Source organism: Morone saxatilis, unplaced genomic scaffold, assembly GCF_004916995.1.
Source record: "Morone saxatilis isolate NCDOM2014 unplaced genomic scaffold, NCSU_SB_2.0 Contig21, whole genome shotgun sequence".
Lineage (NCBI taxonomy): Eukaryota > Metazoa > Chordata > Actinopteri > Moronidae > Morone > Morone saxatilis.
Genome location: NW_023339774.1, coordinates 13668546 through 13686220, shown reverse-complemented (window position 1 = coordinate 13686220; position 17675 = coordinate 13668546). Strand labels below are relative to the sequence as shown.

The following is a 17675-nucleotide window of genomic DNA, read 5'->3' as shown; positions in this document are numbered from 1 at the left end:
AGAGAGAGATAGAGAGAGAGACACTCAAATATCTTTCCAGAATGTGTGGAATCCCATCCTGTTCTCCCACTGGGCTCTTCGTTGAAATGCAACAGAAAACATTTGTGCTCAGGGAGGTGGGCAGCACTGTGCATAGAATGTGTACCTGCATGGGCAAATGCATTCAAGCAGGCATATACTAAATGTAAACGTGAATGCATACATTCACATGACTCTGGATGCGCATGTGTGCCTGTGCTGTGTGACTCTGTGTGTGTGTCTGTGTGTGTGTATTAGGCGTAGAGGCAGTTGTATGCACAAGTCTACTCGAGCCAGCAGGTGGACAAGGGTTTTGTTTACACCATCCATGTGACTCCAGACTCGGATAGTAGTGTGCATGATCAAAAGTGCCATCCACTGCAGAGGACTGGCTGACCTCAGATGGTCTATTTCTCAGACCCCCTGTGTCCAAATATCTCAAAGTTGACGTGCTTTTCTTTTGTTGCTGCAAACTAAGGTATTTTTCATTTCAGTGCTGTCAGCAAATCAATGCAAAAAAGAAAGATGGGGGGTTGAAGGTGGAGAGAAAGAACAACATAACATCTGAGGACAACTGAGAGCTGCGGGAGTAACTGTTCTACTACTGCGATGTAGTAGCAGAATGCAGGCACATCTGTGGTGTGTGTACGTTGGTGTGAGGGTTGTGATGGTTAGACCCTGTATGAGGGAAGATTAAGCAAATTTTTTGTCTTAGAGGTGAAACTTTTTGCAACTTCTGTACTTTCATTCTTTTTTTCCCATGCTCTGCTATGGTGATGTCATCCAGAAACTCCTTCTCTTCCCCTCTCTCTCATTTTCTCTCTCACTCTTTTTTTTCCTCTCTCAGCAAGGCCGTAAATCATGATAATCCATGATTGTGGCCTGGCCTCACCCCTCACTACGTATAGGATCCTCACCCTCTGAAGCCTCCCCGGGGCGCTGATACCACATAAAAATAGATCCCTATCTCAGCGCCACCACAGACGAGGTCATGTCATGTAGAAAATGACTAATTCCACAGCAAGCCCGACAGGGTAATTTTGCTGATAAAGGGGGAGGAGGGTGCTGGGGGCGCAGAATCGTTAGAGATAGAGGGACAGGAAAGAGAAGAGGAGGAGGTGGAGGTAAGGAAGCAGGAGAGAATTCTAAGTGGGTCACACTAAGAACCAAAATACAACTAGTTTAAAGGCAATAAATCAACATCACTTATTAAGGTGGGAAACATTAACCTCCAACTCAGCAAAGTAGAACTAGAAAGTGGATTTGGGGACATGAATTCTCTTTTAGACACTGTATGAAGAATCCCATCCTAGAGGGGAGTTTACAAGTATGCTATGATGTACACTCCTACTGTTACTACAACTGCTAGCCATAATGATTGATTTCTTTTTCCTCCACGGAAGCCTCTTCCCGTTCTTGTTTCTTAAAAACATTTCATGACAGCCCTATGCATTTCTTATATCTCAGCCATATGCATCTGTTCTGCTTAGCCATTGGCTGTTTATTTAATTTTAAGTTGCATCTATTTTTCTGCTGCTAGAATCCAATTTATGGACCATAAAGGATCCCTTACACTTTTTATTAGTGTAACTGCAAATGTAAACGTCCAACAAATGACTGAATGATTATGCCATAAGGAAATGTCTGTCTGTTTATCATTGGGATGTTTGTAATCCTTTCGATTACTATTGGAAAAGGAGTAGCTTGTGCTGGCGCATATGTGTGCGTATGTGATGAAATTGACTCTCCTTAGCATTACGTTTATCAAGACAGGAACAATCTATTTGTAATGTCTCAATTGATAGGTCAAAGAGGACAAAACATGACAAATATTTAAGGGTACACTACCAGCAAAAACTCTTCCTTCTCCAACCTCCATACCCTGGTGCATGTCTAAAACACTCACCCCTCTGAAACCCTCACCCGAGCACCCTCACCTCTCTGACTTCTTTTATGCTATCCACTGCCCCCAATAACACAGCCTCGGGTCTCAAATTACCACTGAGCACAAATCAGATCAATTACACAAATCCATGAAAAACAGATCATTTCATGTCCACGTGGCCCGAGCCACCCCTCTCTCCCAACATCCACCACAAAAAGCTGCTGACTCAGTGTGACTCTGAAACAAAAACAAAAGGAGTTGTAGGAAAAAAAATACAGTGAGAAATACAATGTGTTCCTTTACTCGGCCGTGGCTTCTCTTTTCTCCTTCTCTAGTTACAAAACTTGATGCTATTTAGTAGGATCTCTCTCTGACTCCACAGCTAAAAGGGCATTAAGCTGACATAAACACTTAAAAACAAATTGCACATCACTGACATTAATCAAGTTAAATGGGGAGAGTAAAATTAGAAGAGTAGGTGTAGTCTTGTACTTTTTGCCTTCTACACACACACACACACACACACACACTCGTATGCACACCATAGCCCTACTCCCGCCTTTGGACCCCACCCACAAACTTCATAAAAATCTCATGGGGCATGTCCCACAGGGACAAGGTGTACAGTTCTGTGTGTAATGACCTCCCCCACCGTAACCTCTAACCTCCGTGTTTTGCTATCTGCCAGTTTAAGCAAACAGTACTTAATCAGTACAGTCGGTAGCTGTGAGGTATATCTAAATCAAATTAGGTCATTTACCAGTGAGCGTCATAGATTTATTTCAGAAAATTACAGCAATTACTGATGACTAGCCATTAGATAAGGTTGTAAGACTTGGCCACAGTGGTAGTGGGGACCCCATGCTTCACAACAATTCTGCAGGAGGTTTTTTTATTTTATTTTTTTCTTTCAGGGTTATTTCTGGTGAAGACAAATACACGGGGAATTGAATGCTACAATTACTTGCTTGTGAGTGTAGGGGAAACACTTACTTTCCAAAGATGCCTTGTAGCTTTTTTTTCTTCCAATAAGACAGTTCATATGTCATATGGAGGACAGGGATGCAAGAGGGCAGCAGATTTTCACACTTCCAACAAGAAATAGAATTCAAATGTTTGAAGGGTTGCCATGCCTCTAAGACAAACAATTTGCATGGCATCGGGCACAAAAGATAGGCACAAGCTGGCATTTTGCATTGTGGGTAATGGAGCCAGGATGTTGACTCTATGCGTGAAATTCCGTACAGCGGAGTTGTGGATCACAGAACTTTGTGAAGTGCGTCTGTCAGAGCTGCAAGGTGAACACAAAAACACGTACAAACTTACCTTGACTTTGTGCGGGTTCCTCCAGTGCTCTTTAAGTACACTTTCTACTGTCATGTTGCTAGGGAGGATCACCACATCGTTGTTACTCTCTCTGCATGTCAGCTCGCACTCTTCACCTGTGTGCATGTGTGTGAGAAAGAGAGAAACAGAAAACCCAAATAAAAGTAAAGTATGCACAAACCACACCTAGATCAAAGACAAAATGACATATCCTACCCCCTTCCCCCCCCTTTCACTTTCAAACAGTTATGAATTTCCGTGATATTCAGTGAACTAGGTCACATAATGAAGAACAAATTAAAATGATTAAAAACAGGACAAACTGAAAAGGAATGAGTAATGCAAACAATAAAGAATAATGGCACACTTAACAAAAGCTGTGAGTAATCAGCAGAAAGAAAACTGAATTGTTATTATGAAACAGTGAACTTGTGCATACAGACCTATGCCGTGTCCTCGCTTGCATGAGTACTGTAGGCTATAATGGAGGTTTTGAGGTAAAGAACACTGGCCTTTGCTGTGTGGGCATAGGCGGAATGACCCTGTCCAGTTTCCATCCTTCCTACAGCGAATCACATTGGATGCTGCGCCCTGAAAATAACACATATATTGACTAACAAACAATCATACACATATACATTGACACGCAAACACTAGCAGGCCAAGGACATTGAGATGGCATCCCATTGCAAAGGGGGAAATACAATCCAATTTTTATTAGGCATCCAACCCACAACGCCTGAGAGGCAGAACAGATTAAAAGGTGTATACATTTCAAAAGTCTGTGGCAGCAGGACTATTCTGGAAATCAATAGCAATCTAATTAGCATGGCGTCAAATTGAGTAGGACTAAGGGAGACAGGGAGAGAGACAGGCAGTGAGAGAGAAGCATTCAGACAGTGAGGGCAGTGTAAGAAGTAATTAGTATCAGATAAAACGGCGAGGATAGTGGGTGTATTTGGTTAAAAATGTTTTTTACTCATTAATTCTTTATCTTATCATTAGCTATCATGAGCATGTAATACCTATATGGTATTAGATAAGAATATGCTTGCAATAATGTATATGCAGTAGACTAATACTGCATAGTGAAGGGTCTGCTAAATATACAACAAATACAATTGCTTCTAATGGATTATACAGTATTCATTTTGATGATCTTTCGCTACTTCTATGTCGTGTTCTGACTTGATAAATGTGAAAAACAGTAAGGATGCAAAGAAGGGAGAAAAGGAGAGAATGTCTACTCTTTATACACATGACAAAAAGAAGACAAACATATAGGTAAAGCAAGAATAGACAGAGAGGAAAGAGATGGACAGACCTGCTTGCATGGAGCGTGCAGCAGCCTCACCGTATGGGCAGAGCCTCCTGCGGTGGCGATAGCAGTATTACCGGCAGGATCAGAGCAGTTGAGTCTGCAGACGCTGTCAAAGCGGAAGCCGTCGGTACAGTGATAGGAGCCGTGGAAGATGGGAGGTGGGGGATCACAAGTCACTGGCTCACATGCCCCCTCTAGCCAGCTGCCATCCTCTGTGCATTGGCGCTTAAATGCGCGCCTAAAGGGAAAGGACGAGGTTTATATGTTCATATAAACTGCCTTCAAAAGGAGCTGATTTCATGCCTTAAAATCAATAGGACACCATAATCAAACAACTGTTTTTATTTGTCTTTCTTTACCTCTTAGGTTTGTTGGTGACATGGTAGCCTGGCTTGCACTTGTACTTGCAGAGTGTGCCCACTTTGAGGCCTGTCTCATTGCAGCGCTTGGTCTGTAGCACGGCATTAGGTACAGGAGGAGGGGCTGGGCAGCGAAGCTCACAAAGAGCCTCTGGGAAGGACCACAGGCCGTCTTCTAGGCAGGTAAGAGTGTTGTTTGTACCTGAGGGAAAAAAAGGAAAAAGGAGAAGAAAGCCAATTCAGTGTTAGTCAGTGAATTTGAAAAAGGAAATCAAAAGAGGATAAATTAAAAAGAAACAGATGAAAATGTGTAGATCGAAGAAGAGGATATGAAACGTGCCGTTACTGCTCGACTATGCATCTCACCTACGAGCTGGGCAGGTTCTCGACACTGAAAGGTGCTCTTCTTGCCGTAGGTAGTGCCTTCAGGGAATTTGAAATGGGCAGGATGAACATGGTATTTATCTGGTAGACCACAGTCCACAGGCTCACAGGACACCTGTTTGTTCCACTTCCCATTTGCACAGGTTATAGTCACTGAAGAGTCCGACTGGAAAATAAGACAAGGTATCTTGAATGAATGTCAGATAGGGACAAATAAATAGATTAGACCTATTTTGGAGTTGGCCATATGTATAGGTACGCGTTGACACTAGCATTAATTTGCGACAGATTGATGTCCCACACACATCCTATAAATGTTTACCTCACAAAAAATGACTACAGCAATTCAGCAATCATTCTCTAATCATTGTGTAACCTAACAAAGCTCGATCAGGCTTAGTTTACTGTATGTCAGTAAGCCTCCCAGGCTATACCCAGCAGCTCAAGTAACTGCTGATAGCATTTGTAAGGTCATGCCACTCCGACAACTGATATCCAACAACTGCACAATCAGCCCTAACACAAAACAGACTGACTTTGGTGGAAGTGTGACAACTTCTGAGAAACACATATACACAGAGGTGGAATCTTCCACAACTGGAACACCAACGTGTGGGTTTCTGAGTAATCATGATACAAAAAAGAAGTTATGGTTATATATTTTGACATATGACCTTTACTACACCCAACAGAAATCACATTCAGGTAATGCTATGCAATCAATCTCTTTCGCTGTTAGGTGGGAAACAAAGAAAATTGAGGGGAAAAATGACAGGTGCCTTTTGCTAAAACAGGGTAAAATGAAACACACTAACTTCATAGAAAAATTAGTGCCATGGGTGCATTTTTTTCTTTGTTAAGCTAGCTAATGTCATTAACAATGCTTCATGGCTTAGTGGTTAACAGTAGTCAACTATGCAATTTTGCAACTTTTCCTGTTTTTCTTTCATTGCAAGTTTCTCAAAGTCAAGGCAGGCTGCCTGACATTTTCAAGCCTACAGAGTGTATCCTGTGCGATTGGGCCCTTACATGTTGTTGGAATGTGGGAGGAAACTGGAGAACCCAGAGGAAATCCACACATGGGGAGAACATGAAAAATCCGCAAGAAATGAACTCAGGCCAGGAGTCAAACCCAACATTGGTAACACCACTCTACTATGACAAACAAAGACAAGCTCAAGTCTTACAGCACAATTTAAGACCTAGTATAATAGATTAACATCCTTTCCATTCCCGTTATGGAACTATCATAAAGAATAGCCCTTGATTAGAAACAGCAGCCATTCAGGAGCTATGACCTGGCAAGGTCTGACAGACTAGCCACATGTCTTGCATTCATTGTGTGTCTGTGTATAAACTTGTGTTTATACACCCTGTACACATATCAGTGTGTAACCATTCCTGATCAAGAGTGATGAGATTGTGCAAAGAATATAGCATTAAGGACCTAGCATTTGCTGCTATATGAGTTCCTGGAAACAGCAGTGGCAACCAGAATGTTTACAAAACATTACATTTCAAAATGGCAATCTCTTGTTCCTGAACTTTTTTTTTCCTGATCTTAGGTCTATTTCCTATTAGCCTGATTCCTGTAAATTATTTGGCTTGTGGTATGATATTTGCAGAGATGAGACCAAAATGAGGAGCCAGTGCCTCATCCAAACCTCAACTGTTTTCATCCTCTTCCATTAAATAGCACCATGTAACGCAACAAGAATGCTTAAATTGATAGCGGTGCCAAGAAATCTCACAACAAAGCTGTGAGAGCTCAATCATTTTGACTTTCCTCCTCAGAACAAAAAATAAAAGGGAAACCTGTGTTTTACCATGAGTTACATTCTACCCCTGTTTTGGTTAACTCTAATTACACACATCTTTTTTAAGAGTAGCCAAACATGAAGGCCACACAAGCTGGACTCAGTTAGCATTACGTATCTATTGCTTCATAACCTTCTCTCTCTTTCCATGTATTTCTATCTTTCATCTTGATCCCATTATATTATACTGCATAACAGTATCAGGTTCCCTCTAAATAAATGAGCTCCTTTCATATTTGGATATCCAACAAAGTAACATATGCATCACATGTGAGTTCCTGCTAAAAAATCACTGGGTGTAGATTTGAATGAGTCAATCATGATGGGAGGTTGTGAACAAAGTCTGCGTGGAAGAAATGTGGAAGGATCTATTCGGTGTTAATGCACTGACTGTAAATATGTGTGCAAACGGAATGTTAAGTGAGTTTGTGAAATTGTGTATGTGTGTGTTAACGTTACACGTTTTGCCCATCCTAAAACATGTGTGTGTAAAACTGTGGACAAGTGTATGCACGTGAACACACAGAAGCACACAAACACACACAGGAACACATTTAACATCGACGTACATCTGCCATGAGCTGTTTTCGCATTTAATCAAGCATATATCCCCAAGTGTATGAGTGTATATAGGGTTATGTGTCTGTATGTACTGTGTGTGTGTGTAAATATGTGGGAATTTTCCTTCCTTTTAAAAATTTACAGCTGACTATTTCTCTTCCAGAAGCGATTTTAACAACCTTTGGCTACTCTACCTAATTCAAGCCAGACAGACTAACAGACAAATGGACTGACAGCCTTTTCCTTCAACTTAGGGGTTTACCTTAGCTTGGATGGTACACAATTCCACTACTAAGTAATACTATAACAACTGTGCCAATCTACACGTATGTGCAACTGTGTGGTATTACTATACTTTTTGTATGTGCTTATGTGTTTAAGTATAATTTATCATTGCCTATTCCTCATGGAAAAGCCCTTATAAAACAGTTTTGGAGAAAGAAGAATCAGCTTTACTTAGAAGCAGTGAGTTTTTTTTTGCCTGGAATACACACACTTTCTGGTAAAAAAAAAATCAACAGTTAATAATTCTGGACAAGAATGTTTTCAGAACAGTAATGTGCGGCTGGGTGTTACTGAGAATCTAACAGTACTAAGAAGCACACATGCTTCTAAGCACATAAAATTCTGGGAGGGTTAGTTTTTTTAAATGATAACCACGTTAGCCTGGAAAGAGTCAATTTCAGACCAAGTTGTGTTACAAACCACCATGTGAGAGCTTTGGTTTTGAGTGGAAGAAGTATGAGTTTGCATTAATAAACATCTACAATTTTTTCCAAAAAGAGAGCAATTCCTTTACACACACTTTCTATTAGGGGGCATGGAGTACAGGCATGGGCTCTATAAGTCTGACCTCTCTTCATTACAGATGAGGGCACTGGAATTTGTATCCACGTATTCATCCAATTAGGAGGGCACCTTGCTAATTACCTGGTACCAACCATGCAACTGACCCACCTCAACATCAACAATGCAGAGACAATGCACAGCCTTCACTAAATCAGCAACAATCATATTTAAGATCACAAAGAGATCAAAAACGTATCTGCTTCATCTGGACTGTGTGGGTGTGACTGGATTAGATTTGATTGACAGTGCCCTGGCAACATAAGAAAAACTCTAATTGGTGCATGGAAGTGTGACACCATCTATCATGTAAAATAACCAAAACCAAAAACACCATCATTCGTAATGAGAAGCTTATTGACTTCTGGGTATTTTTTAGGTTTGTTTCCAATGCTTTTAAACAGTACCAAAGCAGAAAACGACACTCCACAACATTCTTGTTAGGGAGCTACCAATACATAACCTACTGCACATACACTAAGCTAAATGGATGTTAGCCTGGGATAAGTTCTTTGAATGCATTTAACGTATACTTTATTAATAACCATGGTGATATTCGTCCTCTGCATTCGACCCATCCTTACTAGCTTCAGCGCAGCACCTCTGGATCAAATCCAGCTCTCAGCCCAGTGCCTCGATGAAGGTCAAAGGCAAAAGTACTTCTAATACAGTACTTTACATGCATATCCTCTTTCCACAGAAACACCATGCATGAGAACATCCATACTTTACCCCGTGGTTGATATGGTTCTTAATAGGCCTATCATTTATCTATTATAATGGCTCATGTTATAGCCAGGGTTATTTCTAAATGTGTTTTTCGTCATCAATTTGACGATACCTGTAGAGAATCTATTAGGCGTTTAAAAAAAGTGGCTAGGCGATCCTACAGTGGGCAGGTAATGGTGGTTTGATGGTCTTGTTTGATGTGCTATGATGGACAGTGGTAAAGCATAAAGAGCCTGTTATAGGAGAAGTCTATGAAATAAAACTGGCTTTTTCAATTCCAGCAGTCCATGTTCCCTAACCACTTCAAAGAGAGAGAAAGATAGGGAAAACAGACAGCAATAAAACACACAAATACAAACCAAGCAAGTGAGGAAAACAGATTTGTTTCTGAGGATAACATTATCTAAGAAAGTGGTGTTCCCCAAACCACTTTGACATCCATGAAACAAGAATGTAATTGGCTAATGAAAGGAGACAAGATTGTGCTTCACGCGTGTGTGTGTCTTCATAAGTACTTGTGTGGCTGAAAAAAGAAGGAAATAAATGAATTAAGAGATGTACACTGAGGGGATAAGCAAAATCTAAGGGCCAAGTTTTTTCTGTTTTATTTTGTTACATTTTTGTTGTTTAACTTCAAATTCACTTTTTATATTCAATTTTCGACTGTCACCACATCTGAGGGGAAGATGAGAACAGATGTACTCTGTGAACCTGGTTAAATTGATTTATTACTGCCCCTTTTACTAATTCCTGTAACTAATTGACATTAAGCACATTTCCTTTATTAGAGTACATTTGATCTCAAATGGATGCGGCCTGTGTTTCTTTCAAATCTCTATTGTCCTGTTTGTCAGATTCTGTCCTGTAGTCGTACAGTTGAACAGCTGTGCCGCTGCTCAAAGAAACAACATACAGCTGTCCCCGCTGGATTCCGCAGCTAGCAATGAAACCTGTATCAAAAATATGCATGCTACTTTCAAAACAAAGAAAAGCACTTGTCAAAAATGACAATTTAAGTGATCGGACAAACAAATCAAACTTTATACTGAATGGTGCCCATGTGTTTGTTCGCAGTGAGACTGTTTCTGCGTTCCAACTTACAAAGGCTTTTGGGAGGAGACTTCTACTGCCCCTGGAGGGATGCGCAACTGGTGAAATCATTTCCCAGCAAATTGTTTCACTCTTTGAGGATAAAAGACTGGACTTGAAATGGATCAACAAGCTAGTAATATAAGGCACTCGTGCTATGGCAGACAGGGTGAGTTAAAAGAGGATTGGATTCTGTTATGGTAATTATAAACATCATTCAGTCTGCACATCTAGTATGCAGCATAATTTTTTTTAACAGTGGCATGTCAACTGCGCATAGTGATTTATTTGTCCTTGCTGACATTACATGGCTGAGCTTAAAAATATTTCAGGACTTAGGGAGGAAGGACTTATGTATATATATATATATATAGTATAATATATTAGTATACTATATATAATAATATTTATATATGTATATATATCATTATATATATAATGTATATATATATATATACACAAGCATGGCATGGGCCATTTCGCACAGTTATGGTCACAGGTACTATTTTATCACATCTAAAAACATTCAATATCTTGGTATCCAATTAGGAAATTAATCTTAATTTCACAAGAAATATATCTAATTCTGCAAAGTGCTGTTAGTTAGAAACAACAGCAAAATGCTAATTTAATATTAAACCAACAAAACAGACCAGATGTCTTTTAGCGAAGTGAATGATTGCCAAAAGTTATTCATAGATAACAGGTCCTCCAAATACCTTTGAACTGTCAGTCATCATTTGTGACAAAGTTTAAAAAAATGATATTTGGCACAGCCCTACTTTCTTTTTCTATTCTCTCCTGTCCCCCACATTCTCTGTACTTTCCTGCCTCTCCCTCTCTGAAAAGGACATTGATGAATAGCCACATAGTGCACTGTCAATCAAAATCTAATGCAATTATAGGTCTGTGCAGACTCAATGCAGAACTATTTCGATAGTGTTTGTACATACAGTATGTATAGATGTGGATGTAAATGTGCTTCCGTGCATGTACACCCATACTTTCTGTGTGCAAATACAGTATACATGTGCATGTGTGAAGAAAGCCATGTAGTGGACAGAGGAACAGCTAAACGACTTTGCAGTTATAAAAACCCTCTAATTATGACGAGTTACAGATCCCAGCAACAGCTATGTGAAAGATAGGAGAAATAACACATTGTTAAGGTCAGAATCATGACCAAATACCAAGAAAGACTCATTATTCCCCACTCTCTTTTACTTTCTCCTCTCTGGGTCTTTTTGTAAATGTTTTTGTCCGTTACTCCAATTCACCCTCACACACAAACACTTCCACATTTACAGTTCCAGACTGAAATACACACAAAAACAAAATTTACCTTGTTCTCTGAACCGCCCATCTCTCTGAGGGAGCATTAATAGATTGTCTTGCAGACTGCTTTACAGAGCCGTGGAGAAGGATAAAGCGTTTATATGGCCTTTACAGCAGTTTGGCCCTAATCCAAAAGGTTTACGATGTGGTGTCAACTACCTTGTTTGTTTGTTTACTTGTGGTGTGCATGCATCTGTGTGTATACTGTTAGCTGTCCGCATCTGTGTCCTGTTTATGCAGGAGATTGCCTGTACTTTGCTGTATGTGTGTTGGTATCTACATGGAAGCAGTTAATGTGTGCTGCTGTGTGAGAGCGGTAGCAAATCTCTGCCCTTTAAAAGAGACTTCAATGTGTGCGGAATGAGCAGGGATGGAGCGAGGGAGGGAGAGGGAGCAGACACTATGCGATGATGTCATCGTCCCGGTGGAGTAGCGGTACAAAGTGACTGTTTGAGGTGATGGTGCAGTATGCTCAGCAAGAGACTAAACACTATTATGTCTGTGCTTGTACAGAAAATGTGCTCTGTGTGTGTGTGTGTGTGTGCGCGCGCACGCACGCGCGTGTGTGTGTGTGTGTGTGTGCGCACGGGCGTTTGTATATGTGTATCAAGCCAGCAGGAGGGGCGTCTCCACTCCTCAGTGTAGCACTCATCTACCTGGATGTTCATGATGTCATTGTCCCTGGAGGCTTGCCGTGCCAAGCCTAGTTTTTGCAGGTGACAAAATAAATGCAGAGACAGAGAGGAGAAAAGCATGTTTGCACTTCCCTCTTATGGCCATTTGTGTACTTGAGTGTGAGCGAGTGTGCATCAATGCATCTTCATCTGTGCATTCACAAATTCATGTTTGCACGCATTCTCCCATATGCTGCAGAAATGCTTTTGCACTTAAGTGTTTGCATGTGTACATTTATGCATCCTTGTGCCTATTTGTGCACTGAACTCTTTGACTGCCTGTGTGTGTAGTGTGTTTACCTGGCTCTTTATGATGTCGTCATCCTGGTGGATTTGCAGGACGTATCCAGAGTTGCAGGAGATGGTGCAGCGGTCTCCATTGTAGAAGTGGCGGCCAGGGCTACTGCACTTGAGCTCTGCATTGCGGATTAAGGGTTCCTGGCAGTCAATGGCTTCGCACGAATAGTGTACACAACTACAAGTGAGAATGTGTGTGTGTGTGTGTGTGGGGTGGGGGGGTTGGTAAAAGAAAGTGAGAGGGGAAGAGAGAGAGAAGGAGAAAGAAACCAAAAATCACATTTAAAGTTACAACCAACATAAATTTTGTGTATAAAATAACACTGCAGACACTCTAACATGGAAACCGTCACACATTTGCTCACAGAAAAGCTACGCATTGAGTCAACCACATCCATCCATCAATGACTGCTTAACATATCAAATCAATAAACCACATGGAAAAAAGATTGCCATATTTGCTATGCACATGAAAGGGGTGTCTGTGTGCGCACACACACACACACACAGGAGAGTGTACTTTTTGAATTCAGAGCGACAGGATATATATTATGTGCAGGCTACAATGGCAGAGTTTGGTCACAGCTGTATGTTGGTAGCCTGATGGAGAAGGCATTTAATGGTCTTGGAATGCTTGGATGCCCAAGGCACCTTTTTACAACAGTCCACATTCGACAGTATAGGGTTCCCTTATGAAGCCGACAGAGAAAGAGGGAGAGAGAGAGAGAGAAAGAAAGAGGGGAAGGTATGGGGGCACAGGGAGAGAGAGGATGTAAGAAAATACAGGTCTGGAGGAACATTGTTAAACTTGCTCCTGTGAGAATGGAATCTCTATTTTTCTCTTTTCATCCGTTTGTTTTACTGCTTCTGTTGCAGACATAAGCTTTCACTTTTCTATGCTTTTTCTCTCTATTTTTAATTATCCAAACCTTCGATCCCCCTATTCCTTGTGTCCTTCCTCACTCTCCCTCCGAACAGAGAACAAGTAACAGTATAACCAAATAAACTCTTAGTAAAATTCTAAGCTTATAATTAAAAGTCTTGTGTTGACAAGATGCTAAGCTGAGCAGGTGACAAGTGTTCATAAAGCACAAGACCAGCTGTCCCTTATGTCTAGGCTTTTTGAGGACAAACTAGAGAAGCCTAGAAGCCTAGAAGCCTCCACTGTGGACACTTTGGCTAGGAACAAAATCTCTTTGTGGTTTTATGCTAGTCAGTCTGGAATTTCTGACATAAATTACAATTAACTACCTGGAAAACTATCCACCTCCCATGTAAATGAGAAGTACAGTATACACTACCATAGAATAGTATGTACGACAAAAAGAAGAACTGAATGGACAAGGGAGAACAGAACAAAAAAAGGGGTGATGAGCATAGAAATTGAGAAAAAACATTAAAGTAAGAACAAAAAGGGTGTGAAAAACTGAGAGAAAAGGGAAAACATACATGTGCATGCATTTGCAGACAAGCATGGGACATAAAACTGACTCATGTTAATAGCTCCTGTTGTTAACAACTCAGGGAAAAAGGGATGTGGTGTTTCGTGGAGGCATAAGTATTACGGGAAATGTGCTGCACAGCCCAGGAGAATGAGAGAGTGAAAGCGGGAGCAGGAGGCACAGAAAGGGGAGAATTAAGGAGAAGGAGATGGCAAACAGTTAGAGGGAGAGGAGGATGACGTGAAAGTGAAGGATGAGAAGACAGCATGGGATAACATATGATGAAGGGGGGGAGATATGGAAAAGCAGGGAGAGAGAATGAGAATAAGGAAGTGAAAACACAGGGAGATAAAAATGGAGAAGAGAGACTAGAAATTTGGAAAGTTTGTTATAAACGACAGAACGCAGATGATGAACTGAAGTCAATTAAAGAGAGGAAACAGATAAATGACATAAAAAGACAAAGAGGCCGAGCCAGGATTCTCCACTGATGTTGTAAGGACAGAACGGTAAATAATAACTGATCATAGTACTATATTATAATATTCAGCTTGTGGCATGTTCCAAGTCAAAACTGGTCTGGCGGACTCGCCATCATAAAAAACATTAGTTTTCAAGAGCCATTGGAAATTAGATGATGTGGAGAGAATTTGAAAGAAATGAAAGTCAGCGAGAACTCTGGGAGAAAGCAACTAGTCTGTGTGTGCAGTAACAAACAATTTCCTGGCTGATGCAGATACACAGCAGTTTTAATCTATTTAGGTGTTCTTGGATGTCTCACTGGCACACAACAAAAGCCACAAACAGCTCTATCTCTCTGCACAGACCCCCTAACCATCCATTCTTTGTGTATTGTGGTGTTTATTAGTGCATTTCTTGTTGAAAGGGTTGTGGGAGCATCAGCAGTATGAATTGTCTCATGCATGACAGTGGTGTGGAAATTGGTAAATTGTGAGTCCTTGTGCATGTGTGGTCTGGTTTAGCTATATTTGTGGGAGAGACTTGACATCATACGGTTAGAAAATAAAATTAAAAGTTACTGGAGACAAAAAAAATGCGAGTTTGCAGCTAAATAGGTGTTAATTATTTTTAAGCGGGCTTGCCAACAGCTCTTAGAAATGTCTTCAATAACTGCTATGGGCTAAGGGCTTTTTACTCAAATTTGATCTTTATTTCCTGGAGCAGATGCTGGGTTTGCAGCTGTTACGATGACGGACAAGTAATTTATTTAATTAAGAAAATAACTTCTGTGGAGTGCAAAACATGTCCACTTTGGCAGGACTTTGGAAAGAAAAAGAATGTTTGTGTGCAGCGTGCACTTCAGCCGAACTCAATACAAAACAAACTAGGGTGGTAAACAAGATTTAGTGCTGGAGGGAGCGGCGGCTCTATTGTTGGAAATTTGTGGAACTTAGCAACAGGTCCAAATCAATTGAAAATTTTCAGTAATATTATATTTGTTACATAGAATGTTCGTTTTACTACCATATATATATATAACATTAAACAACTTGTTGGCATCATTAGCACATGCTTCTCCTTTCTCTTTTCGTGGGAATAGTCAGAATAAACTATGGTTTTTGACTACATATCACATGTATACCTATTTAGAGACCTGGAAAAACATGATTCCAAATCAAGTTTAAAGGTGAAAGATTGTGCAAGTTGCATGTGTGTGGCTGCATTCTTGCACATAATCTTTTCAGATTTCATATGCATGTCTGTGTGTGTAACATATGTAGGCCTCATGTTCACCAATCTTTCATTTCCCCTATTTCTGGGCCTCACCTCTGGCCTGTGGGGTTGTAGATCTCATTGCTCTGGCAACCACTTATCGTGATGGGGTCGAAGGACTGGAAGGAGCGCAGGCCTACGCCGGAGATGGCCACAAGGCGCGAGGCAAACATGACCAGGATAGCCTTTGTGTGGTAAAACGCCACTGACAGGTCGTGGCTCACTGGGATCACCAAAGGGTTTGTGCGGCAGCTGAGACGCCACTCACCTGTGGAGATGGTAATGGGGATGGAGAAGAGCGTGTATTTAGATTAGGGTGAGGAAAGTAGGTGACAGAAACAGAGAACAGGAAAGGAAACAGAGTGGCAGATGTTAATCAAGCCTTGACAGTGAATTAGGAGAGCAAAAAACCTAAAGGGCTAAATAGCTTTCTGGTGTTGAAAGAGTAATGCACAGACGGATGAGAGTGACATGTGTTTAAAGGACCAGTGTGTAAGATTTAGTGGCATCTAGCGATGAAGTTCCAAACTGCAAACAAGTAAATATTGCTCGCCTTCCGAGCATGTAGGGTAAACTACGGTGGCCGTGCAAAAAACACGAAAAGCCCTATCTAGGGCCAGTGTTTGGTTTGTCCATTCTGGGCTACTGTAGAAACATGGCAGTTAGTTACTGTAGGTAAAGTTAGTTTGAGCTCAGCTTTCCACTCATACCCTGTCATATTCAGCAGTCAAGGTTAAATCAAGTGGGAAATTTAAAAGTACTCTGATATAGTTCTCACCTAGACTATGGATGCCCTCCTTGGTGTCCACCAGCTGAACAGTGATGTTACACTGAGTCTGGTCAATGTAGGTAGTCCCATCAGCAGCAAGATGTATAATCACTGCTGCTGCCACCATTGGATGAGAAAAGTGGGCCTGAATACAGGAAAACAAAGAGTATGAAGTCAAGTACACATTTTCAGTAACTGGAATCTACTTGTGAGGCCCATGTGACTCTCTCTTGGAACTGTCAGAACTGAATGTGTTCCTCATTTGAATCAGGTTTCATACATCATATGTGCTAACACTTCTGCATTTGCTTGAGTTTCTAAGTTGCAGAGTGTTGTACTCTCTCAGTCACCACAGTGATGGTGTTATAATGCACTACATGCTGTACCAGAATGGAATGGGCTGAGGGCAGGGAACTCCACAACACTATCTAGCCTCATTAATTATCTCATTATACTGGCACTGGCAATTTCGTGTACATTATTATCGTTGGGCATTCCTTTTAAAAAAACTATCTATGAATTTCCAGTAAAATCAGGCATCCTATAGAATAAATCATCCTGACTAGAAAACTAGAAGGTCATTAATCATGTAAACCACTCAACAAAGCAATAAAACTTTTTTTTCTCAGTAATGTATTTTAATCCTGTGAAGACATTATTTTTGTGCATCAGCCTTTTCAGATAGGTCTTACCTTGAGAAAATAGTTAGGATATCCCCAAGCAGCCACATGGGCCTCACGACATGGGAACCATGCATACTGGGATACTCCATCTGATAGATCAAACACCTTGGACTGACATGTCTGTGGAAACATAAGAGAAAAGGGTAATTTTGTAGGTATCCTTCTAACTAAAGCCTTTAAGCCTAAAGTATTTTTTTCCATTTTGTAGGTCCAAAGACTTATCATACACATAGAGAAGTAAGAAGAAGAAAATCTGTCTCTCATGTGACATCTTTGGTTGTACTTACATGGAAAAACCTAATCTGTTTAATTTTGAGCAGATTATTTCCTGTGAATATTGCACCAGTGATGAGTTTTCCTGATATTTTTAGGAACGTTTTTTTTTTTACAATTCTGTCTGTATTAT

The 17675-nt window shown here is 40.7% G+C and overlaps 1 protein-coding gene across 1 annotated transcript in view; it reads right to left on the bottom strand.

Moving 5' to 3' along the window:
- Positions 1–17675, bottom strand: part of pappaa (pregnancy-associated plasma protein A, pappalysin 1a) — an 87410-nt gene that overhangs the window by 17590 nt on the left and 52145 nt on the right. Inside the window, exons 11-19 of the mRNA XM_035667726.1 lie at positions 17279–17389; positions 16596–16731; positions 15872–16085; positions 12645–12819; positions 5276–5459; positions 4910–5111; positions 4584–4788; positions 3673–3820; positions 3230–3345 (exon numbers count right to left, since the gene is read on the bottom strand). Of these exons, the coding sequence (XP_035523619.1) occupies positions 3230–3345; positions 3673–3820; positions 4584–4788; positions 4910–5111; positions 5276–5459; positions 12645–12819; positions 15872–16085; positions 16596–16731; positions 17279–17389 (1491 nt within the window). The remainder of the gene's footprint in view (positions 1–3229; positions 3346–3672; positions 3821–4583; positions 4789–4909; positions 5112–5275; positions 5460–12644; positions 12820–15871; positions 16086–16595; positions 16732–17278; positions 17390–17675) is intronic.